Genomic DNA, 26,948 nt, shown 5'->3' with positions numbered 1-26,948 from the left:
ATTGTGTTGTAGGTATCGCATTAAACGTGCCACAATCTCAGTGCATTTTACCCATGTGTTTTTCGCACTTTCAAGATGTTGTTCTCATGCATTGTAACTGACTATTTCTGAGCGCTCAGAATAAAAGCTGCAACCGCAAGCTGCCAAGGTGCTTTCGCACAGATGAAACCAACTACGCTTTAGTGCGTTCGAATCAACTGGGTTTCTTCCCTTCAATTTGCTGATTAGAAGATCTGTGCGCCAACAGTTAAATAGATTAGTACTGAACATGGCGTATGTGAAAATAAAATACCAACGACACTAACTGCAGTAAGCTACTTCAACATGGCTAGATTTGAGTTACACGATAAAACCCAATGACACGGCATGTCAATGGTTGGACTCGCTTCGAGGCGTTCTAAACAAAATTTGCAACCACTTTAACTCGCAAATAATTAAAGGAAAAAGGGAAGAAACAACAAACTGCAAACGATAGCGGTAAAAATGACGAAGGGACTCACATGGGTGAGATTGTGTTGCCTTATTTTAAAGGGCTATCTGACACCTTGATGCGTCCTCTTACACATTTACACATCCAAGTGTTTAAACGCCCGCCTGTTTACTTCGTTCTTCGGACTGCACAGGAGATATGCCGGATATGTGAGGTGTGGTGTACTAAACACACTGAGGCAACTACGACATGGTCGATATTGGTGAGACTGACCGCGCATTACGAACACGACTGAATAAATATTAGAGTGACGTAATTAACTGACAGAAGTCTACGGGAACAACTAGTTAGCAGTTTATAGCTGGTTTGGTGCATAGGATAGATCTAAAAATAGCATGATATTCCCAAAGTCGCTAAATTATAATTGGGGTATGGAGGAAATACAACCGTTAAGCATTAAATAGCGATATGGCGACAGCAAGCATTTAAATAACTAAGCCTGTAACTCTCTTTTTTGTGGTTGGATTTTTGCTCGCGACACTCACAAAGTTCGTGTGTGTTGGACGAAATCCGACTAAGACATGAAATCACTTACCGGTTTCTTCAACAGTTTGATCTTCTTGGATAGATGTTTGGCACCAACACTAGTCAGGCCGCATTCAAACAGATCTATTTGTTCAATATTTCGGATGCAGTCGGCCACGTAAACCGCACCACGGTCTTCTATATTGTTCTTAGAGAGGTTGAGCAGTTTCATCTAAATGAAATAATATCAATGTTAAACAAAGTGTGAATAACAACACAGATAAGTGATGTCAAAAAACAATAAGTTGAAAACACGAATCAAACAAGTAATAATTATATTTAGTCAAGCGCGAATAATTCTTATCCCTATTTAAATAAATCCGATTGATTTAATGAATAGAAACTGGGACAAACGAAGTAATTGTGAGGTTTGTATCAGACTGAATGACAGAGGTAAACTGATTCCTGATAATAAAACATCTTACGACTACCCAGTTTAGAACCAGCTTGCTAATAAGACTCGGCGATCCAAGTTATAAGATTACAATCCAGAGAGTTTTGTTTGACAACAATCGCCTTCTTGTTTGTGATAAAATAAAGGGCCATTGTTTTGTAGGTATCGCATTGAACGTGTCACAATTTGAGTGCATTTAACCATGTCTTTTTCGCACTTTAAAGATATTGTTCGCATGCCTTGTAACTGACTATTTCTGAGCGCTCAAAACAAAAGCTGCAACCGCAAGCTGCCAAGGTACTTTCGCACAGATGAAACCAACTACGCTTTCGTGCATTGGAATCAACCGGGTTCTCCCCCATCAATTTGCTGTATGGAAGATCTGTGTGCCAACAGTTGATTAGATTTGCACTGAACATGACGTATGTGAAAATACCAACGTCACTAACTATAGTAAGCTACAGTGGGCGAGGTAAACTCTGTGACGACGTTTACCGCAGTGTTACAACATATACCAAAGTTTGTCCATTTGTTCAAAGTTCGTATGTATCTGACAGTCAGTAACAATGACATGTAATGGGCGATAGAGGAAGGTGTCACCAAACTCTAACAAATTGCAAACGAATAACTGAGAAACGATCCTAAATCCATAATAGAAGCCAGAAGTTCAGAGCGGCAACGCGAAGCACTGACGAGGCGCGTGTAATTACCGACGCCGATTTGTTCACACCTGTAATATGGTTACATCAGTGCTTCGGCAAACTTCCTTTAAAACGAGATTATTTACGTTACTTTAATACGGGGGTTACATGATCGTCAATTGGTCTGAAACATTCCAGCATTATTCAAGTTACGAGCTTTTATGACAAAAACAATCCAAAGTATAGAAATGTTGATAAAAAAGCATAGATCTCTCTATATATTTCCCCTATGCGGCATCATCAGTATTCTAACTGCTTTTAGAATATTAATGTTGCGTATAGGCGAAATATAAAAATTCTGAAAGTCAATATCTTGTGTGGATGATTTAGCAGCAATCTAGGCCAGTCCTAGGAATCACATTTTGCAATCCAAATATATTACGTCACAAACAAGTATCATCAAACCCTTGCAATTCTCATTGATTCAGTTTTATTGTTCAAATGGGATAGAATCCCGATCGTTATTATGTTCACCGTGCATTTACCTATGTCGCACCATTACGTTTCTCAGTACAAAATCACTCGTGAATACGTGGTTGTTTGCAAGAATGGGCACCGGCTCCATTTAAATTCACTTATGATTGATCTCCTCATGTTGTAAGACGGTAAACACAAAATATTATGTGTTGGTTGATCGTAGAAAGAGGATGAGACAACAGACAAGCTTCTGAGAAAATGGTGAAGGGAATTTAATGTTTGTGGGAGAAAATATAAAATACATCTTCACAACAAATTGCTATTCGATCAAATTCAAGTGGATGCAACACGGCCATGGCAGCGTCGCGTACAAATAAATGTACAACTACAACATACCTATTTCAAAAGCTTCTACGTCATCTTAATAAAGCAGAAAACTGCACTAAAGTAGCGGCGACCAATAATCGTAAACATTTTTCGCTGTAGCGAATTTGCGTTTACTCAAATGTCAGGACAAGGTGTGACATCACACAGGAATACGCCACTGTGACGTCACAAACCAAAATCTTATATGTCCCTTATTATCGGCACACAAAACACAGCAGTAATTAAAGTATTTTATACTTCAATCCGAAGGGAACTGTGCGTTTCTTCGCTCAGGTAACGTACATCACTCTAACACGGGTAAAAACATTCTTTGAAAAGCTATGGACCCCTTTGCAAGAAACACATTGCAAATATCGAAAAATTAAAATTTGTGAACAGCGAAACCTTATGGGCAGAGGAAAATCCGTGGATTTTCGGAATAATTGTATTTCGTTTCATGGACCCCTTAATGCATCTTCTCGGACCCCATAGGGGTTCATGGACCCCAGGTTAAGAACCCCTGCTTTAAGGCATTAATCAATTTACAAAGATTTGTTGCATCCGATTAATCCTGCTTGGACTCGCATAACCCAGTCGCCTTGTTGGTTTCCGCGGTGTAATCATATCAACCTTGAATAAAAGCTGAATAAAATGAACTCAGAAGTATTGAGACGCAAACTAACGGCAGAAGAACCAACAACCACTGTCGGGCGATGCAGGTCGAAATTAACGAACAAAACGCGCGAATCTACGCAACCGAGACAGTTGTCCCGCGATCCCTTCCGCGTTTGTAAGCCTGATGATCGACAGGGAATTATTGTGCGTCCAACCAGTCTGTGACGTAGAAGAATGGTAAAATCTTCGAACAACAATCAAAGACAGTTACGGATTGCCAATCACCTGCAAACCATCCCCAATTACCGGTCAAGTAGACGTTTGTCTTGTGATAAATTTCTCAACGTTTCGGCTGTTATGCAACAGCCTTCATCAGTAGGTAAGAATGTAGTTTAACAAAGTGGACACATTTGAGGCACATAAACAAAAACTTTTTGTTGTTTAGGACGAACAAATAGACCTACCGAAGGTGTTGCGAATTGCTCGTATTTGTCCGGTATCTAGCGATGCAACTATAGCTGCTCCCACCGGTACTTGTTCATCTTGATTCATGGAATAACCTACGTATTATTTACTCCTTGCTTCAAGTTTCATTTGCCACGAATAGAAACTTGTCATTTGAAATTGCATTCTGTTCGACGTTATTTTTCACATCAGTTAGGGTTAAAGGTCATGACGATGCTGAACTCTGACAAACTTGATTTATATTCCTACCTCACTGCCGGACACATAGCATAAACGCTTCCGGAACTACCATAAGCTCGGAACTGAATAAATCCACTTGGAAGGGGTTTTACACTGGGAGGCAGCATCGAGTCAACTGATTTCCTGCCAATTGAGAATTCAACGGGTACAGAAAGTACATTGCCATATTTTCCCGAATATCGAGGATGGATTTGAATGGTTATTGTAAATTTATTATGCGACTTCACCTGACGACACCGAATGCATTATCGCAACGCGCATTCGTCAAAAGTCTGTTGAAATGCATTTTTTTTCTTCGATAAAATATTTAGCTCCGATTGCTCTGGATTGCCGGTATTATAAATGTTTCGGTTTTAGAGTGCTCACCAACAGTGTGTCTTTTAAGGTTATGAATATCATTGGTCCGAGATACCGGATTCGCCTGAATCCCAAATGTATTAATTTCGTATTTTCTTTACCTTGGGGCGGTTCAATTTTGTTTGGTTTTAATAGGAAAATTGATTTCGTTTTTCATTCTGGGGTGAAAGGAATCGCTTATAAACAGACATTGTAGAGTAGAACGGACATCATTCTCGACGCAGAATTTTTGTGAATTGTTTTTCGCTTTATTGCCCGTGTACTTACAAATCCAATATAAAACGCTCCGCAAATAAATATTGCCCGTGTACTCACCAACCCAACATAAAACGCTCCGCAAATAAATCATTCCCACGCAAATCAACTGAATATATTTCCTGCAGGCGAGGCGTGAGGCTTCTAAAAACGCGCAAAACTCCTGAAAGTTGCGGCGTTCCAATGTATTCCAGGTTGACTGGATGGATCGCTATTCACAATATACAACGCAGGGAGTCGATGACGTAACGATGGGAGTTCGTTTCGTGCGTACACACCGCGAAACACGCGCGCTGTTGTGGGGTCGAGTGAGAGCGCGGCGCCAATTTGTAATTCGTCCGTTCGTCCGTTATGAATCAAAGTCAATTACTACGTTCCGAAAGCGATCAATCTCGATAATATTAACAAGTTAACATTATCTCCATCCGTGTGAAACACGCAACGAAATAGTTGGTAAGTTTGTATCAGAATAATTGACGGAGGTAAACTGATTCCTGACCATAAAAGTTTATCGACAGCAAGTGGCAGCCACTTGCATTCTTCATCCGTCAGCTGGGGACGTCCGAAATCAAGTACAGCGCATTTGATCGTGAACTGTTGGCACTTTACCCAGCAATCAGATGTTTACAATATTTTATTGAAGGACGCAATTTTACTGCGTACACAAACCATAAACCTCTTACTTTTGGTTCGGAAAAAAACACAGAGCTTTGGTCCGAACGCCAACAGCGACATTTTTCGGCGATATCGGAGTTCACCATTGATGTGCAGCAAATCAACGGAAGAAGCAACAAAGTATCCGATGCCCGTTAGCGTTCTACCATGTCTACTTTGCAAACAACACACTTGGATTTCGACTTTGAAGCTTTGTCAACTGTGCAACAAACTCACGAGTTACAGACGTATCGTACAGCTTTGAATGGCCTTCATCTTCAGGACGTTACGATTTCAGGTGTTAAGCTTTTATGCGACGTGTAACTCGGTAATCCACTTCCGGTCGTCCCAGTAACATGGACGAAAATTGTGTTTGACGTTATTCATGCACTTTCTCATCCATCTATCCGCATCACCAAGCAGCTTATTCCCTCCAAGTTTGATTGGCTTGGATTGTGCAAGCAAGTAGGTTTATGTGCAAGGCAGTGTCTCTTATGTCACCGAGCCACAGTACAACAGCACATCAAAGCGACGTGAAAGGAATATCCACGTCCGTCAAACCGTGTCAGTCATGCCAACATTGACATAGTTGGGCCATTACAATATAATCAATGCAGGATATATCTACTCACGGTGATAGACCGTTTCACTCGCTGGCCAAAGGTAATTCCCATGAAGAATTACGTGTGCCCGCGCTTTTATCTATCATTGAATATCCCGTTTCGGTGTTCCAGTCCACACCTTTGGTATTGTTGGCCACTGTAGTGCCATAAATCATAAACTTCAGCGGAGATGGTTTCTAGTTTGAATTACGAATTTTGGAGAGCTATCTGACACCTTGATGCGTCTTCTTACACAATTACACATCCAAATGTTTAAACGCCCGCCTGTTTACTTCGTTCTTCGGACTGCACAGGAGATATGCCCGATATGTGAGGTGTGGTGTACTAAACACACTGAGGCAACTACGACATGGTCGATTTTGGTGAGACTGACCGCGCATTACGAAAACGACTGAAGAAACATCAGCGTGACGTAATTAACTGACAAAAGTCTTGGGGAACAACGATAGCAGTTTGTAGCTGGTTTGGTGCATAGGATAGATATAAAAATGTAATGATCTTCACAATGTAACTAAATTATAGTTGGGGTATGGTGGAAATAAAACGGTTAAGCATTAAATAGCGATATGGCGACAGTCACCATTTAAATAACTAAGCCTGTAACTCTCTTTCTTTTCGTGCGTTGGATTTTTGCTCGCGACACTCACAAAGTTCGTGTGTGTTGGACGAATTCCGACTAAGACATGAAATCACTCACCGGTTTCTTCAAAAGTTTAATCTTCTCGTATAGATGTTCGGCACCAACGCTTGTCAGGCCGCATGCAACCAGAACTACTTGTTCAATGTTGTGAATGCAGTCGGCCACGTAAACCGCACCACGGTCTTTTATATTGTTCAACAAAAGGCCGAGCTTCTTCAGCTGAATGAAATAATATCAATGTTAAACAAAGTGTGAATAACAACACAGATAATTGATATCAAAAAACAATCAGTTGAAAACACGAATCAAACAAGTAATAATTATATTTAGTCAAGCGCGAATAATTCTTATCCCTATTCAAATAAATCCGATTGATTTAATGAATAGAAACTGGGACAGACGAAGTAATTGTGAGGTTTGTATCAGAATGAATGACGGAGGTAAACCGATTCCTGATAATAAAACATCTTACGACCGTCCAGTGTAACTAACTAGCTTGCTATTAAGACTCGACGATCCAAGTTATAAGATTACAATCCAGGGAGCTTTGTGTGCCAACAATCGCGTTCTTGTTATTAAATAAAGGACCATTTTATAAAATAAAGGGCATGCATTGTAACTGACATTTCGGCGCTCAAAATAAAAGCTGCAACCGCAAGCTGCCAAGGTACTTTCGTACAGATGAAACCAACTACGCTTTCGTGCGTTGGAATCAACCGGTTTTCTTCCCTTCAATTTGCTGAATGGAAGATCTGTGCGCCAACAGTAGAACCGATTTGTACTGAACATGGCGAATGTGAAAATATCAACGTCACTAGGTACAGTAAACTACTTCCACAAGGCTAGATTTGAGTTACACTATGAAACCTTATGGCACGGGATGTCATCGGTTATGGAATCATTTCGAGGCGTTCTGAAAAAAAGGTGCAACCACTTTAACTGGTGAACTTGCATTCCAACAAAGATTTATTGGAGTATTACACGCATGATGGAAACTGAAAATGCTGATACCGTCAAGCTAACGACATCTTGGCCTCCACAACCACGTGTATATCTGCAGCAAGTGAAAGCGCAGTTTACACTTGGGGACATCAAGGCGAAACAGAGATTTTCTGTAAACGAATTTGTTCGTTTTTGTTTTACGCACGTTTGATTGGTTTCTTTGTTTTCCATTTACCTCTATGCACTTAATTCACATATTTTTCTGGGGGTATTTTCCTGCACATTTACTATGTATCGGTAATTGTTTCACAGTTTAAATTTGTGCGCTTGGGAAGTCGTGTTTGCGTGGCAGACGTGTGGTACGCTAATTGGTGCAGGTGCTGACGGGTGAAGTAATCAGCGGCAAGCCTGACAGTTCTCTGATGTTGGTGGCACGCAGGGAGTGATGAACGGAGTTTGTAGCGCTGTGGTCTGAAAGAGACTGGTTGTTGGGCGCTAGTGAAGTGCTGTACTAAAAACGCTTCAATCGTTTTTAGCTTTATTATACGTATTATCTTTTGTTCTTATCAATTCAAAAGTAGCCATCAATGTGGTTGCACGACTCTAGGTCTTTTCGGTAAACCTTCAATGCAGGGTAGTCTGGGCGTTTACCGAGTTGCACTCACACGTTGTGTCTGCACTAGATCAGGACACAGCGCGTCGACTAATTAATGTTTTGGAACTACTACCTGATAGACACAAGTATGCAGCCATCAAGACACGGTTGACACTTTTAACCTTTCTTGCCAGGAGCGCGCATCGCGCGTATTTAACTTTCCTTCCTTATTCGACCGAAAGACATCGGCGTTAATGGACGAGATGCGCGTATCACGCTTATGATCTAATATCAGTGTTTCTTTTAAAAAAATTTGGTACGCTGGGAATGCCGTCTTGTACCTTTGTCATAGAGAAACTCAGTGATGTCACAAGGCAACCGGTGATGCACTGGGCTCAAATTTATGGTTAAATGATCAGGAAGTCATGTGCTGTTGCCAGGGCGATTTTCAGCGTGTTTGGTGCAATTTTAGCGCATTTTTGCCCATCTCATTAAGCTAGTCAGTTGGTGCTGGGTGCTGTGAAAAAGTTAGTTGAAAATTTTTTCATAGCTCAAAATTGAATCACAGAAGTATACCTTAATTTGTCATTTCATGTTAGACCCGCCTCTTGTCTACGCAATAAGGTCAAAATTAGTTGCAAGATAGTTGCTTAACCCTTTAGAGCCCCAGGGTTCACCAGTGAAGACCCATACAAGAAAGGTTTTCTGCTTTTTGCCCTGATCTACATACAAATTTAGAGCCGGTAGATGTCGCTTTTTTGATTGACACAACAAGCACACCGGAAAGAAACATTCTAGGTCTGACGCTCGCGCGAGCAGGAGCGAAAATGACAGACAAGACAAGTTATGCGCAAGCAGTAAATAAGAAAGCGGCAAGTTTTAAAATGCCAAACTGTTTATCTCTGCGTTCTGAGAAATTCCAAAAATAGATATGAGTTACTTTCTTTCCTGAAGAGCGTGAACTACTCGGTAAAAAATGGTTGGTAAAGCTGAAATGCGAGGAAACAACCTCGACATTACATGTACAAGCAGAGAAAATGATATTGAGCTTTATGGCATACTGGCTGATAACGAAGATATTAAGTATGTCCGACTGTATCAAAGCGACAAAATTAATGTTGCGATCGGATGGGTGCCTATTCCATTTCCTAACGAGTACCTAGTCGACGAACCGACAAAGAAATATGGAAAGGTCCAAATAATTGCCCATCGAAAAGATAAGGAGGGCTCTTGACCGGAATGAGAGTGGTTTAAATGAATTTAAACGACATAGAAGGAAACCCGATACCAAGCTACATTAAAATAGACAATTTCGAATTTTATGTAACCTATCATGGCCAAATTTTTACCTGCAAGTATTGTGGAGGAAAATGACACAAGCAAACTGTCCAGCTAGAAAACAGGATTTACCAGATTTAGGTGCACAAATACAAAATAACCAAACACCACACCGAAACGCCGCAACAACCAAAAGGACCGATAACAGCTGATAAGACGGTTGCAAAACACGCAGCAACCGACGACGAGGCTCCAAAGAACTCCACAGGAGGTAACTTCAAGCAACAAAAAAAAAACTGCAAGCAAGTACTCCTCTTAAAGGTAATAGCAAAAAGAGAAGTCTAGGAAGTCCGGAGGAGCCGAAAAGCAAATCAATTAGCTTGTGTGAACATACAAACACGGTTGCATGCAAGAAATGCAAAAAAGAAGCAGCATTACCTGGCAATGCAACCACCTTCACATGCTGGTCATGTGGCTCAGAATATGCTGTAGGATTGGAATGCTGCACCAATGAAGTATTCCTGGCCGAAAAGGGAATATAAGTATGTGAGTGCCCAGCCTGCAAGAACACAATGGGACTCATGCCCTGCTGCAGAGAATTTCAACCAGAGTTTCGTCTTGATGCAGACATGTTCGAATGCGTGCAGTGCCAAAGGTACTCTCTTAAGTGTGCTTGTAAAACCGTAAATATTGTGCCTAAATCCCCGTTGAAGATTGGATGTAAAAAAAGGATCTGTAAATGCAGAATAATTAGTTGTACGTGTTAAAAGATATCGGCACGCCAAATTAGCCCCTTTTGTGGCATGGAATACCAATGGAACATGGAACTCGGAGTAAATCGAACATAGGAATATCACAGGAGAACACAAGTTATGGCTCTAAACATCTTTTCGCAAAATGTTCGCGGTTTAAACAACACAATGAAACGTAAATCGATATTTCAATATTTTCGAAGCAAAAAATGTTAACATTGCCTTCTTGCAGGAAACGCATAGCAGTGTTAACAAAGATAAGTTGTGAGAAATGGAATGGGGAGGTAAAGCGTTTTGGGCACATGGCACATCCAACAGTAGAAGCGTTGCAATTCTTCTAGACAAGTCAACTTCGCAACATGCAAATAGCGTTCGAGTAGACCAAGATGACCGATACATAATGGTTGAAATGTCAATTTATTCTATTGAGCTGGTCCTTGTCAACGTCTACGGACCAAACAGGGACGAACCGGAATTTATAGATAACTTGTTTTCATCACCAAACAATTTCTCAAATGCCCATAGGCGGAGATTTTAACTTAGTATTGAACGACAAACTGGACAAACCGGGTACCGATAAACATGCTAATCGGAATGCGAAGAAAAAATTAGAGCAATATGCAAATCTAGGAAACTTGCAAGATATATTTCAACAAAAAATCCAAACCTGCAGAAATACTCGAGTTTTCAGAAAAATCCATACGCCGCCTCACGTATTGATTTCTTTTTGTTAGATAAACAACTCACTTCAAATGTTACAAATGCCGATATCGACCCGGGAATATTGTCAGACCATTGCATGATAACTTAATACCAACAATCCGTCCCGCGGAAGAGGATACTGGAAGTTTAACTCCAGAACCTCTATAACTATGCTCGAAAGTCAGGTGTTGGCAATTTATCCGAATATCGAGGATGGATTGGAACGGTTGTTATTGTTGATTTATTATGTGACATCACCTGACGACGTAAACGTGTTTGTTCGTTTTGTGTTTTTCACGCTTTTCTTCATGTATTTTCAATTTCACTTTCACTCGCATGTTTTTTCTTTGTTTATTTTCACATTCACCTTTTCTACCGGTGTTACGATGTGCTTTAGGCCGAAATCGTTTTTTCTTCGGAGAAATATTTAGCTCCGATTGCTCTGGATTGCCGGTATTATAAATGATTCGGTTCTAAAGTGCTCATCGACTGTGTGACTGGGAGCGTAAGATCTTCTAGGAGCTCGACATACAGTATTAAGTTAAAGGAAAGTCGTGTGAAGCTAAACCTTGCTCGATTAGCACGCAAGCAAGATGAAGAAAGAAAAGAAGAAAGAAAATTGGAAGCTGAACGAGAACTAGCCAAACGAAAATTGGAAGCTGAAATCGCTGATCGCGAATCTCAACGGAAGTTAGAATTAGCAGAAGCCGAACTGAACGCATGGGAAGAAGTTGGGAGTGTTTGTTCGTTAAATTACGAACCTCGAAAAGACACAGTGTGTCCCAAGAATCCTGAAGAATTAGTGATCGAAGATCCTAAGCCAAATGAAATAAAGTTCAAGGAATTCGAACGTCCTAATCGCCAAAAGGTACCACGTGATAATATTTACTCGCCACATAATGGACATACCTCTACGACACAGTTTAGACCTCATTATACGGAGGTTGGTGAACGTTTTCTGCCAAAACCACAAATAACAAAGTTTGATGGCGACCCTATGGACTATTGGTCATTTGCAAATCGGTACAAAATTCATATTGCTAGCAGATTGGACTGTGATGATTTAAGACTTACATACTTGCTGCAACATTGCACGCCGAGTGTCAATGAAAAGCTGAGGCACCATACGTCATCCTCAAACCCTGCAGTCAGCTACGAACTTGCTTGGAAAGAATTGTACAAACGATATGGTCAACCACATATCATCGCTCGGTGCTGCGAAAGGAAGTTGCAAGAAAGTCCGAAGATTGGACGAAACGACCCCGACGCTTTGGAAAAGTTGGCCGTCCTCCTTAAGAGATGCTGCGTATCATTGGAGGAAATCACTGGAATGTCTACCGTAGATTCTGTCGGTTTTATTGTTGCTATTGCTAGCAAGCTACCTGTGGAGATGCAATGTAAATGGGTATCTGTATCTGTTGCATTGCAAAGGGAAACAGGTAGAGTCGCGCGTTTCGTGGATTTTGCAAATTTCGTTGTAAAGCAGAGTGAGGAAGGCCCTGAAAAGAATCAAGGTATCAAACGACAAAAGGCGACGTCATACAACGCCATTGCTACTACTAGTGCACAGAAATTGGTGCAGAACGAACAACAGTCAACACAACGAAAGAAACCGTGTCCTTGTTGTGCAAAGCCGCATGACCTCGACGTCTGCAATGCGTTTAAACGAAAATCGCATCGTGAGCGACGACAATTTGTGAGAGCGAAAGGTTTGTGTTTCCGGTGTCTTGAAGTGGGACACATGGTTGTCGATTGTAGCAGTAAGACGGTTTGCGATGAGGAAGGTTGTGGAAGTGCATACCATCATGTGCTCTTGCACAATCCGGCGAGACCTCGACCGACGGACGCATCTTCGGAGGACAAAAATGGAAATGACTCGGCGTCTTTGACGCAGGGTAGTTGCTTGAATACCGTGGGCTGTCATGGTAGCAACTCATTGTCCGCTTGGTTAGACATTGTTCCTGTTCGAGTCCGCGTCGGGGACAAGGAAATTGAAACATATGCTCTGCTGGACACTGGTTCGGACAAAACCTTCTGTGAGAAACGGCTGATCAACATGTTGGATGTTGAGGTAGAAGGCGAACCCGTTCGTATGCAGCTCGGTTCGATCAATGGTGCAAGGGAGCTGAACACCGTGAAAATCTCCATGTCAGTACTGCCCTTGATGGGAGGAGAGGAGTTCAATTTACCGGAAGTGACGCTACTTGACGAAATCCCTGTCCCGCCTGAGCATGTCCCAAAGTTTGGGACACCTGTTCGCCCCAAGCATCTGAAGGGAGTACATTTACCGCAAATCAAAGGTGGGTCTGTCACATTACTTATTGGTACAGACAACTACTTAGTTCATCGATGTTTGGATAGTCGGTTCTCTCCTGATCCGGAGTACCCGGACGCTGTCAAAACGCCTCTAGGTTGGTTGCTAAGAGGTTATGCTCCACAGAAAACCTCCAGGGGCTGTAGTTTTCTGTTGCAAGGAATTGAACGTTTCAATTCCTTAAATAACATCGATGACGTCATCGTGACCGATGATGGTGAAACTTACCCCATGCGAAGTGGTGATTTGGGGGATGCCGAATCCTTCCTCCAGTGGCTCCGGAGCAACAGGGAAGCAATGGAGTTTGGATTGAAGTTTTCAGCAGAAGACGTCATTTCATATGACATCATGGCCAAGCAAGTGGAACACAAAGATGGACATTACCAGTTACCGCTGTTGTGGCGAAATTCGGCAGATGTTCTTCCCAACACTTTTAAATTGGCACAGAAACGACTGTCTGGTCTTAGGAAGCGTTTGTCACGTGATGCAAGTTTAAGTCAAAAGTATGTTCAGCAGATGCAAATCCTTTTGGAAAAGGGTTATGCTGAACGGGTACCAGAAGAAGAAGTTAGTACTGATGGTCGGAAGTGGTACCTTCCTCACCACCCCGTGGTAAACCCAAAGAAGCCGGATAAGCTTCGAATCGTTTTTGACTGTGCCGCAAAGTGCGACGGTAACTCTATCAACGATCACTTGATGAAAGGACCTGACTTAATGAACTCCTTAGTTGGAGTGTTTCTGAGATTCCGCAAAGAAGCCGTGGCTTTGGTTGCGGACATAGAAGCCATGTTCCATCAAGTACGCGTCACGCAGCAGGATCGTGACGCCTTCAGATTCTTGTGGTGGCCAGGAGGCGACACACTGAAGGATCCTGTGCCTCACCGAATGACTGTTCATTTATTTGGCGCGAAGTCGTCCCCAAGCTGCGCCACATTCTGCCTACGTGAAACCGCACGTGAATTTGGGAAGTTTTTTGATCCTCGTGTTGCCGAGGCTGTGAAAAAAAACTTTTATGTGGACGATTTTTTATTATCAATCCCCACAGAAGGAATGGGAATTAAAATGGTGGAAAATTTGAGAAGTCTACTGTCCATGGGAGGTTTCAGGCTGACTAAATGGTTGTCATTGAGTGATGCTGTAATGAACTCTGTCCCTAGCGGAGAAAGGTCCAAATCAATCCAGAACATTCCGCTTGGCGGAGAGGTACAGGAACGTGTTCTGGGAATCAGCTGGCGTCTTCCGGAGGACGAGTTTGGATTTAATGTCGTCCTGCCGGACAAACCGATTACGCGACGTGGAATGCTCTCTGTGACAAACTCCCTGTTTGACCCCCTTGGACTCGTTGCACCCGTGGTCCTAGAAGCCAGATTGATCTACAGGGACGTGTGTCGACAGAAGATTGGATGGGACGATGTCGTGCCGACCACGGATCAAGCCAGGTGGCGAAAATGGCGAGAAAGCCTCTGTGACCTTTGTGAGGTAAGAATACCTCACTTTTATCGAATGAACACCAATGCGTCCAAAGTACAGTTACATGTTTTTGCTGACGCTTCGTCAGAAGCACGAGGTTGTGCTAGTTACCTGAGGTCAGTAGATGACCGCTGTAACGTTACGTGCTCTCTGGTGATGGGCAAATCACTGCTTTCCGGTTCAGGAAGGCAAACCATACCACGACTGGAACTGGAGGCTGCTTTGGATGCAGTGAAAATGTCACGAACAGTGAAGGAGGAACTTGATCTAGAAGACTGTCCTTGTCTGTTTTGGACAGACTCATCCATTGTGCTGCAGAGTTTGCACGCCGACAGTAAGAACTTTCCTATATTTTCGCGAAATCGAATTACACAGATTTTGAATCACTCATGTGTCCATGATTGAGAAACCCGGCTGATGCAGCGTCTCGCGGTGTTACTGCCAACGCACTGTGCAGTGGAATGTGGTTAACCGGACCTGAGTTCCTGCGAAAGACACCCGACCAGTGGCCAAATCGTTTCACCAAAAAAACAACTACTGCTGAGGTCTACAAAAGCTTTGACTTGGAAAGAATCAAAGCGGATGTTTTCCTCACAACGCTCGAAGAAAAAGGTACTGATCGTTTGATTGTCCATTTTTCGTCACTACATCGTTTGAAGTTGGCAACTGCATGGTTGCTCAGGTTTAAACGCTACTTGTACTGTAAAGCTAAAAAGAAAGAGGTGACCGTGTCACACTTGCCTATATCCATTGACGAATTAACAATTGCTGAGTCAGAACTCGTCAAGTTTGTGCAGCGTCAGCACTTTGCTGATTGGCTTGCATCGCTACCCACGGGTAAATTGCTGCCAAAATCTGCGCTCTATAGGCTCGACCCTATATTGAAGGACGACATACTTCGTGTTGGCGGCAGACTCGACAACGCGAGGTTGGGCTACGAAACAAGGCATCCGGCGATTCTGCCCAATGATTGTCGCCTAACGGAATTAATTGCCCAAGAAGTTCACGCCCAAGGTGCGGGACATGCTGGTATCAACTACACATTGAGTTTGTTGTGCCAGCGTTACTGGATAATGCCGACGAAGAAATGCCAAGCCAGGTCAGCAGCTGATGGCTGACCTGCCTCCGTCCAGATTGCAGGTTGACGACCACCATTCTCACACGTCGGTGTGGACTATTTCGGACCCTTGCTGATCAGACAACGCAGATGCGAAATTAAAAGGTACGGATGTCTGTTTACGTGTATGACGACACGTGCTGTTCATTTAGAAGTTGCTGCCGACCTAACTACAGACGCCTTTTTGAATGTCTTGAGGCGATTTCTTGCACGACGTGGTCAAATATCACACATCTACTCGGATAACGGAACCAATTTCGTTGGTGCTAACCGCGTTATGAAGGAAGACGTGGAAAAATGGAACCAAAATCAGATCTGTGACTACTTGCGCCAGCGGAAGGTGAAGTGGTCGTTCAACCCACCAGGAGCAAGCCACATGGGTGGAGTGTGGGAACGGATGATCAGAACCGTCCGAAGAATTATGATGGCGATTTATCCTGAGGGAAAACTAGACGATGACGCCCTACACACGTTGCTGTTGGAGGTGGAGAACATCATAAATTCACGACCTCTCACTGAAATTTCCCTGGAAGTTGGTGAAGACATGCCCTTGACGCCAAACCACCTGTTAAGAATTAACCCATCGGTGGGATTGCCGCCGACGATGACCTACCCGAGCGATTGCTACGCCAGACGCCGATACCGCATGGTTCAGCATGTTGCCGATGAATTTTGGCAACGATGGCTGAGGGAGTACCCCCGGACAATCATCTCCAGACAAAAATGGCACACCAGGAGAAGTAATTTTTCCAAAGGTGATGTTGTGCTACTCGTCGATGATTCTGCTCCACGATGTCGATGGCCTCTTGGAAAAGTCACCGAACTATTCCATGATAAACACCAGGTGGTGAGGAGCGTTGCAGTGAAGACGGCCGGCGGTTTCCTGAGGAGACCCATCACTAAGCTCTGCGTGGTGATCCCCGCGCAGGAGAATGAGACTGAGTTGTGAATCTTTGTTCGCTGTAAAAATTGGTTTCCCAATTTGGGGGGAGGATGTAGATTCCCAAACCAAAATTGTTTATTCCTTTTCGTTACTGCTTTTGTTATGCTTTCTATGTTTGACGCAACACTCATAACAAAGGCTGCGCAGTAGCTCTGCGCGTGCAGACCGCGTGGTTAGGTTTGCTTATACTTGTGTTGCCAGTTTTTTTGGGATGTGCTTTAACCTGATTCTATTTGAATAAGGATTCTACTTGCATAAGGCGTAGATGATGTTTACATCTGATAACTGTGTTTATCTCTAAAAACTGTGACCTTTGGAAGTTTTGCCGGCATCTGATTGATGCAGATTGTGAATGTGATTTCGCAACGGGCAACCTGTGCCTGCTGATAGATCGGTCGCAAAACAGTTTGGTGAGTGTAGTAGAATGTTTGCAAACCGTATGTACAATTGTGTTTCTTTTTGTTTGTAGAAACCGTTCCTGTTCCGTTGGTGTTGTGCTGGTCATTTTCGTTGTATTGAATACAAGTGTCTGTTGTGTTCTGCGGGCTTGGCCACTACCTAGGAGAACTGGGACGCGTTTTTAACACATTTGGAATAAAGGCCAAAACTGCTGTGTAGCGTGTAACGCCGCCGATCCGTTGAAAAAGCACGTTACAATTGGGCTGGTATGAAACATTCCATTCAGTCTTTTCTGACACTCAATTGTACATGGGATTACGGGATTAGACAGCTTCTGAAAAGGATCCTGTGAAGAAGGACAGAGATAATTAGCCTAATACTACTAAACATGAAATTTTCACTTGAATACTCTTACCATGGTGTTGTTGTGAACACATTCCAGGAAAATGCAGCCTTTTAGTTTAATCAGAAATTAAAAAAATATGGGTTGCAGCAGGCTTTCTAGTTAAATCATCTATTATATCTGGAAAAGTAAACTCACATTATAATCAAGGACCAATTTGCAGCAAGCATTTGCGTAAACTAACTGCCAATAACTTTTCTCTGCATGCCTAGGTTAGAAATATTGATAATTTATTTAGTACAGAGTCTGAATTTACAGCCTGTCAGCCCGAGACAGCTTAACTTAAGCTGACTCAAAAGCCCCATGTAAATTCGTCGTTTTCGCGCGTCGAATTTGAAAATCACGTGACCCGGTCACGAGTCGACTTGATGCTCAAGTCGACTTGGCCATGTAAACAGGGTTACTGTCACAAACATGACAACACAAGTTTCTCGTTGATTGTTACGCAACGTAGCAGTTGTTGTAGCATAATGGTAAGAATCGGCAATGTTGCGTAAACCTGGAAAAGTCGCCCTTAATAATTCACAAAATGTTAAAAAATCGACGCCCATGATGGTGACATGGAAACAATGAAGTCCTAACCAGCCAGCACCGCAATGGTCAGGTTTACGAGAAAGTGTAATAGCTGCGACTCAAAACTTTATTAAACTGTGCACAAATGTCTTCAACATAAATAAAAAAAGGAGAATGAAACAAACACCAAACAACAGCAAAAAATAAAACAAAAAATTAAACAACTGCGAATAAATAAAAACAACGCAATCCAAATTTCTTCTCAGAATCAATGTGAGTACAAGCATAATACTAACAACAATCCGTTCTACTACAAACCCGAAAGCAGATAATCTGTGTAATCAAATAATCCAGTCATCAATAATTTATGAATATGCAAATTGCATGTGAGGTAATCGTGTATGCGTGCTGATAATAAAGGAGGCATAATTAGCCATGGAGTTGAAATTCCTCATCAAAACCAACACAATACCTGGGGATGACCACGTGGCTAATGTAAGGACTGATGTTGTATTGAAATAACAGGCAAGGCGTCCGCGACATGCAAAGCTATGTATTTGTGTTTCAATACAGTAATCGTAAAGTAATTTAACATGTTGTTACGCGCACACTAAGTATGCAAAGGTTCAAGTGGAAGTTTATCATGTTTTGTGTTGGTGAAAAAATAAAATAAAAACGTGTAGAGGCAATAACACGTTCCAGAAAGACATCGAAATTGCGCAGCGTGAACTACAACGATTGTGGAAGCCGACACCACCGATAACCAGACAGACGCGTTCTGTCGACGCTATTTCGCCTGTATACAGCGTATACGCGTTAATGTGTGACGTCTGGCGTCACTCACCACTTAATTTTGGACTTTCTCCATTTGAACAGCTCTAGTTTTGGAAACGTCGTAGATTTATGACAAACTGATTGGTCATTTCTCATTCGCAACGCAAACGTTGTTTTTATTGTATGTTTTTTAATGATATCGTATCCTTTTAAATTAGGAGTTGTCACCTTGGCCGCGCTGGTCCGGGTTTTGAGTGCACGTTAACGTGGACCTTCACCAAGTTTATGGTGGCCAACCTTGGTCGAAATTGCGGTACTTTAATATATTGCCCCTTGAAGGTTAGGCAGAATTTCAGGGTCGCCAACTAACTTCGGTTACACAAGTAATCATTCCACCACCACCGTTTGTGTGAGTTTTCACTAATCTCGATATTATGTTCGTACTCCGAATGAAGCGTTGGCAACTTTAGTTCAAACAGAAGATAAGCACTGTTGACCAGTGTATTGTGTACATAAGTAACCGTGTTTGCATACTGTGGCATGGTGTACTGTGCACAACTTGTAATGTACGATGTATGGAAAACGTTCCTTTAACACAGAAGTAAATTTATTCACTCACAGCAAAGTGTAGCTATTGATGAAATATTAGTGCTGTGTGGTGATACTGTGAGTCTCTACCTGGGCTACAAGATGTTCGAAATTAGGCAGATATGATGTTAAAGCAGTTCGGAGAACACATTGTTTCATAATTTGATGTCTAATTCATTAAAGAGCAGCAATCAAAGGCTCAAAGAGCCGCAGTCTTGCCACCCCTGTTATATATCATAACCCCTAATCTTAAAATGTATTGTGTAGGTTTTATTGTGAAAGTAATGTCTAATTTAGTCCAAACTTAAAAGTTGAGCCTACTATAGCTGTGACGTAATTTGAAGTTTAAAGTTTTTCTGAAGCGGTCAAATAAAGCCTTGAGTCGTAATCTTTCAACAAAACTAGAACAAAGAAGTCAAAGAAATTGAGTGTCCTGCATGATATTTTTTAACTAAAAACGCTACATTAACGTACAGAACAAAACCGAATCGTCGGTATTTCTAATTATTGTTTTTATACTGGAAGACCTGAACACCTGAAGTTTAATCGCAGACAAATCATTTTTCTACCAATGTTCACTCACATTTTTTCTGTATTTCTGATTGTAAGTTGAGTTGTTGTGGTGCTGTATGTTGAACCACGTTGACCTGTTGTTTGATCGTAACTGGTCCGGTACAGATTGGTCCAGTTGTGTGGACCAACAGGTCGCCAAGAACAGGGCCTTCTCCTTGGATATTCTGCATATGTTGTGGTTTAGTGTAAGAAAATCATCATCTGTGTTTAGCGGACAATTTTATAAAAGATTTCTATGGTGAAGTGCGCATAAAAAAGAGCTTGTGTTTTTTTCCAAAGTGATCGTTGCTTGGTGTTTTGTCCATGTTGTAGTGTAAAATTTAAAACAGTTTGTATTAGTTGAAATGTGGCTTTGGTTGTATTTGTTGCGCTGCTGATATTACGAAGCACTTCTGTCGACAAGTTACACTAACCTCAGTCAATTTATTTTGTAAAAACAAAACATTCCTGTTTATCTGGATTAAAAACATCATTTAGTCATTCTATTTCGCCAAGCAGTCCCTGCAAATAACAGCAGGCCTGGCAACGGATACAACACGGTTAAAACACGACTTACAATTTCACGTTCTCCATATGTTCCTGGAACATCAACCAGGTTAAGTTGGCTAGTAGTTGGTAAAATATCCAACATTTGTTCTGGGTTTTCTGCATATGTAGGAGCATTTTCATTCACATCTTCCTCTGCATCACTCGATTCCTGACTGGAGCTATGTTGTGATGAGTCATCCGTCGTTTGTGATGACTAAGCAATATCACACTTGACATTGAAGTAGAGTTTTTATTTTTATTTTTATTCAGTGTCATAACTTACCACTATACGTTGTGTGGATGTCCCTGGAAGATCAACTGTTTCGTGTTGGCTGGTCGATGGTAGAACATCCAACATTTGTTCTTGGTTTTCTACATATTTAGGAGCAGTTTGATTCACATCTTCATCTGCATCACTCGATTCCTGACTGGAGCTATGTTGTGATGAGTCATCCGTCGTTCGTGATGACTAAGCAAAATCACACATTACATCTAATTGCTATCTCCACATTATAACATACCACTACACGATGTGAAGATGTCCCTGGAACATCAACTACATCATGTTGACTGGTCGTTGTTAGAACATCCAACATTTGTGAGATATCATCCACATCTCTTGAACTCCCAGCTTAATTGATATATGTATGTTTAAATGTTGTATGGAACATGTTAATTAAGATCGCATTAAACTGATTTGTGAACATGTATGAAGCTGACGTTATAGCAGTTAAAACATTTCATATGGACAGGGCAAAGGGATTATATTTACTGAACCAACTCATTTCTATAGCGCTCATATATTTATATAACTTGACTTAACGTCACGTTGTTCTTGTGGAGCAGATGATGACATGTTTGTCTGTAAGTTTTAACGTTCCTTCGATGTTCAAAAATGAACTAAGGTGCCTGAAGGTAAAAACGCCCAGCTGTAAAATAGGCCCACGGCATATTATGGATTTAATCTTTTGCTTACGAAAATGTAAAGTTTCAAAAGGGTCTTAACTGCTTTTGTAGAGCAATGGTAAATGTTTAAACAGAATTGCCATAGAGATAAGTTAGTTTTGATTTTGTATGTCGCCCTACGTGAACAATAAAGGCCCAACATGTTTCTAGCATTTCCGGCCTTATCATATACTAAATATAACTGATATGCTCAAAACCTATTTGATTTCCACATAGTAACCTCCAAAAACTCTTTAACGTTTTTTGGTTGTTGGCAAACATTTGCAAGGTGGGCTTTGATACCTGCCTTATTTGTCATAGTAATGATATTTCAGCAGCAACATACATTAACTTACTGTTTTTGTTCAGCAACTACTCCCGTTTGTGACAATGCAATATTCCATTTGAATTTTATTTAGTTTACAAATGTTTTCGTACATTTTTATCGGCCACGAAACTAAAAAAGATGTAAACCAATATTTAATGTAAGGCTTTACAGATGGTTTAAAGCAAATCAATGCATGCAAATAAATACAATTAGGGCGACAGTAAAGAAGTCAAAAACTAAATATCGACAAAGTGAAGTTGATTTTTATTTGTTTCACAGCTTTCTCAAATAAAGTGTTAACATGTTTTACCTACCTGTAGAACGGTGTTGTGTTTCACTTGATGTTCGAAGAAACAAAAATAATTTCTTTCCTTCACGAGAACAAAATCTATCTCCTAAACGCACAACAATTGGGCAGGTTAGTTTACATGCACGGAGGCCTCAAAACAAAATAATTTGCTGAAAAGCAATGCTGAGATAACAATGTTCCTCAACTTCAACACTCAGAAAGAAGGTCACGTACATTTTAATACACGTGTGAATATTATTTGACCTCTTAGTTAATTTTTCCCCCAAGCAAAGATTTTAACTGTTGTCCACTATGCTGTGATTGCAATCTGACTCTTCTAATTACACATGTTATGACGTATTTGCAGTCCATGAAAAACTTTGTGAAATTTTGAAATTTCCAATGTAATTCCGCAGCATATTACGATTTAACAAACTATCAACAGACACTTTACTGTAACTGTGATCTCACTGTCGTACATTACGAGGCCGGCACAACTTCAGTGCGAGGAAAACAATTTAAGTGCCATATATTTATTTTCGACACAGATAATCTCTTCTGTACTACACCACTAGCAAGGTTCAATCGATTTCACGGTCTATATGTGAGATAACACACAGGCCACACATTAGTTGCTGCCGCACCGGTTCAAAGCAATTGAGAACAACAAACGTCGTTTCTCAAAACAACGGTTTTTGTGAAGTGACATAATGTGAACGTCTATTCCGCCTTCTTCAACCAACCCTGATTCCATCACGTTTCTAGGCTGCCGTATCTATTGATCTTAAAATAATGATGCGGTTAAAAGTCAAGCCCACCTTGTACTGACACCTCAACTCTGGTTCCTTGTTAGAATGAAAAACAACTGTAGCTGAGTGAAAACACTAACAAAGTTCAAAACACGCATTTGTGAGGTTAAGATTAACTCAACTTCTGTGTTAATCAGATTTAAACGCAAACAGAAATTTCGCAACCCAACGGTTGCAGTTTCGTCAGATCTATTACTCCTTCCTCTTTGTTTCTCTATTATCATTCATAATTACCTTCTGTCGTGATTCGTACGCCATTAATTAAGACTACGTAGTTGCAAGCAGTGGAACGACGTGAAGCAGAAGGGACGTGCAATAAAACACAAGCCGGACATTACCTGTTGTCACAGCGCTTCCAAAAAATGTAGAGACTATGAACGTCATTGAGATGTGCAGAATAGGTGTACACAATGTTTCGACCTGTAAGGTCTCATCAGTGCAGCAGTTGACTGTGGCACTGAGCTGGCTTTCACTCTGTTGGTAGTTTGTTGGGTACTCAACGGATCGACGATTGACCGAAAGGTACCACAAAGTGGAAATCTATGTGCCTGCTAGTGTAGAAGCTAGCACAGTGCCACAATCATCAGCTGCACTGATGAGACCTTATTTATTGGAACTGTGTGTACACCTGTCCGCAGATTTCAATGATTATTCTGTCTTTTTTGCACATCAACATATTTCCTTGATTTGTTTGAAAGCCTTACTGACAATCCTAAAGCAGAAGTTGATACTGGAGTAAGGGTGGCAGGGATGACCGAATAGCACCCAGTATATGTTTATTGTAAGAGCGTAGATTTATTGCAAGCATAGGGAAATCCCTTCTCTGACTGGGTACATGCAGGTGAAATTTCGCCGAACAATCGCAAGGTGTGTTTCGATTCAAACACCGACATCTGATGCCAAGCGACAATCCAACAAAACACCTATGCGACATTTTAATGCTTTGGGCCGAATCCCAAAAATAAATATTTAGGCACGGAATTTTGTGGTTATATCGATTGTGCCGCCAACCAAACCCTGTCACAGTATTACAGGAACAAAAGAAGGGATAACTTGGAAATGACAACGTTTTTAATGAATTTCAGGGTCAACAATTAAAAAGTCAAACATAAAACAACATTTCGTTGATTCTATCTTTCCAATAATGACCACCTTCTAAATATTGGTGATCAAACCGTGGATCGGCCGAGCTGATAGTGCATAGTTTCAATTGCAATTATTTCAGTGGCTTTGAGTATAGGGGGATTTCAAGGGAAGGTTGAGGCTGCTTGATTACTTCCTGGAGCTGGTGATGAATGTGAGGCAAAACCTTTACTGTTATAACACAAAAATCCAGACCAGACATCGATAATCTAATCGCGATACAAAACCAAATTCTGTAATGTCTCAATCGGCCGTTGCTATGTTTTCAAGAATACAACTTCGGGCCATTATAACCCTAAATTTGTACAGATTGATTCATTATTTTCAAAGATAATATAAAAGTATTGGACAGGTTGCACAGTTTCAACTATATTTAAAAGCCGACTGGTTGGATAGTATTGATGGATGTTGCATAGGTTGCAGACTTCTGCAGAAAAAAGTAGTCAGAATACAACGTTCACATCCCAAACAATAAAGCGTTAAAGTGATGACTGTTACAGAACCAGGTGAAAGTTCACCGCACAGTGGGAAGATGTGGTTGGCGACAAACAGCGACATCTGATTCGCACCGTTTCTACTCATGAGCGGCATCTAGCGTTTATTCAAACACACGCATACTGGAAGGTTTGTAACAGACATATCTCATGTCTCTGTTGTCACTGATGATAAATGTTGTCCAGACCAAATACTACAACAGAGGGTGAATTTTCTGGGACGAAATCACAGTCACGTAGTCACTTGACTCGTTAACAGTGATGGTTTAATCGCTCGCCACTAACTTCATTTCTCTATTTATCGTCATCCATGTTGTAGTTTTGCGCAAAGTTCAAAAGATTTGATTAAAACGTCTGTCAACTCATATCGTTACTTACAACACAGAAAACACTGATAAGTTCACAATATTATCCATGCCGGGAAGACCCGATCGTCAGGTGTGGTTGACTCACAGCGATCTTGTCTACTATAAATAGCCAAGCAACACCGTATTATTGGAACATTGTTAATTACAAGTTATGGATTTTGAATTCATGAGTTTTTATTTCTTGTTACTGATGACATGGATTTATTTCACCTTCAATTTGGAATCATTTAACTTCAAACCTTTACATAAACAAAAAATCATATTTTCCAATTACGCGTTAAGTAATGACACTTTTGGCATGCAACATCAGGATTAAGTTAAGCCCTCCACTGCCTGTGATAATATTCAACTACTTTCATGACTTTCCTTCTTTAAAAGATTTACTCGACGTTCGGCCTTCCATAAGGCAAGACTTCTTTATGCTCTTCGCAACCATTCAAGTACGCAATGCAAGGCACGCGGAAATAACAACAAGCTGACACCATGGTTAAAGACATGCAATAAAACACAAGGCGGACATTACCTGTTGTCACAGCGCTTTGAAAAATTGTAAAGACTATAGACGTTATTGATATGGGCAGAATAGGTGTACACAATGTTTCGACCTGTAAGGCCTCATCAGTGCAGCTGTTGACTGTGGCACTGAGTTTGCTTTTACTTGTTGGTAGTTTGTTGGGTACTCAACATATCGACGATTGACCGAAAGGTACCACAAAGTGGAAGTCTATGGGCCTGCGCTAGTGTAGAAGCTAGCACGGTGCCACTGCAACAGCTGCACTGATGAGACCTTACAGGTCGAAACAGTATTTATACATTTCTGCAGATCTCAATGATTATTATGTCTCTTTTGCACATCAATGAAGTCATTATTCACAATAAAAATCCCGAAGTTTTAATAACTTAAAATATTTTGTATGTTTGTTCTGGTTTCTTTAACCAACCCTGATTCGATCACGTTTCTAGGCTGCCGTATCTATTGATCTTAAAATAATGATGCGGTTAAAAGTCAAGCCCACTTTGTACTTACACCTCAACTCTGGTTCCTTGTTAGAATGAAAAACAACTGTAGCTGAGTGGAAACACTCACAAAGTCTAAAACACGCATTTGTGAGGTTAAGATTAACTCAACTCCTGTGTTAATCAGATTTAAACGCAAACAGAAATTTCGCAACCCAACGGTTGCAGTTTCGTCAGATCTATTACTCCTTCCTCTTTGTTTCTCTATTATCATTCATAATTACCTTCTGTCGTGATTCTAACGCCATTAATAAAGACGAATTGCTTCATTGCCACTACTTCCGGCCTGCAACTATACTGGTAAATTCGAAACATGTATCGCTGCAAACATCAACATATTTCCTTAATTTGTTTGAAAGCCTAACTGACAATCCTGCAGGGTCGGCAGGGTCGGCAGGGTTCACTTGACAAAGGAAAATTATTTACTTATCTACACTGCAAACACTACCTATAACCCTGTCAGGTCCTAAAAGCATGACCTGCATACCGCATTACCTGCTCATCCCTGCCATTCCTGCCGACCCGGACAAACTTGCCGACCTGGTACATTTAGAGGAAACGAGACAAGAGGACATAACTTGGAAATTAAAAATTGTTTTCCAATAATGACCTCCTTTTATTTATATTTTGGATGAAACCGTTGATCGTCCGAACTGATTATGCATAATTTCAATTGCAACTATTTCAGTAATTAGAGTAGGGAGATTTCAAGCGAAGGCTGAGGCTGCCTGATTACTTCCTGGAGCTGGTGATGAATGTGAGGGAAAACCCCGACTGTTATAACGCAAACATCCAGACCAGACATCGATAATCCAACCGCGGAATAAAACGAAACTCTGTAATATTTCAATCGACCTGTACTAGTTTCACATTCAAGACTCATCACTGTTTATTACGTTGTTCAAGAATGCGACTGCGGGAC

At 41.2% G+C, this 26,948-nt stretch overlaps 1 protein-coding gene and 2 pseudogenes across 1 annotated transcript in view; 2 read left to right on the top strand and 1 right to left on the bottom strand.

Annotated features, from left to right (window-relative positions):
* Nucleotides 1-21,489, bottom strand: part of LOC145906261 (NACHT, LRR and PYD domains-containing protein 8-like) — a 28,039-nt gene extending 6,550 nt beyond the window's left edge. The window contains exons 1-7 of the mRNA XM_082993687.1: nucleotides 21,447-21,489; nucleotides 21,155-21,264; nucleotides 20,917-21,102; nucleotides 20,670-20,847; nucleotides 20,116-20,306; nucleotides 6,800-6,961; nucleotides 1,026-1,187 (exon numbers count right to left, since the gene is read on the bottom strand). Of these exons, the coding sequence (XP_082849813.1) occupies nucleotides 1,026-1,187; nucleotides 6,800-6,961; nucleotides 20,116-20,306; nucleotides 20,670-20,847; nucleotides 20,917-21,102; nucleotides 21,155-21,264; nucleotides 21,447-21,489 (1,032 nt within the window). The remainder of the gene's footprint in view (nucleotides 1-1,025; nucleotides 1,188-6,799; nucleotides 6,962-20,115; nucleotides 20,307-20,669; nucleotides 20,848-20,916; nucleotides 21,103-21,154; nucleotides 21,265-21,446) is intronic.
* Nucleotides 1-26,948, top strand: part of LOC145906436 (uncharacterized) — a 144,982-nt pseudogene that overhangs the window by 29,738 nt on the left and 88,296 nt on the right.
* Nucleotides 9,107-9,769, top strand: LOC145906262 (uncharacterized; annotated as a pseudogene).

The sequence above is a fragment of the Ascidia mentula genome, chromosome 6 (assembly GCF_947561715.1).
Source record: "Ascidia mentula chromosome 6, kaAscMent1.1, whole genome shotgun sequence".
Taxonomy (NCBI): Eukaryota; Metazoa; Chordata; class Ascidiacea; order Phlebobranchia; family Ascidiidae; genus Ascidia; species Ascidia mentula.
The sequence above is the reverse complement of the archived record's forward strand: the minus strand, read 5'-3'. Positions and strand labels throughout refer to the sequence as shown.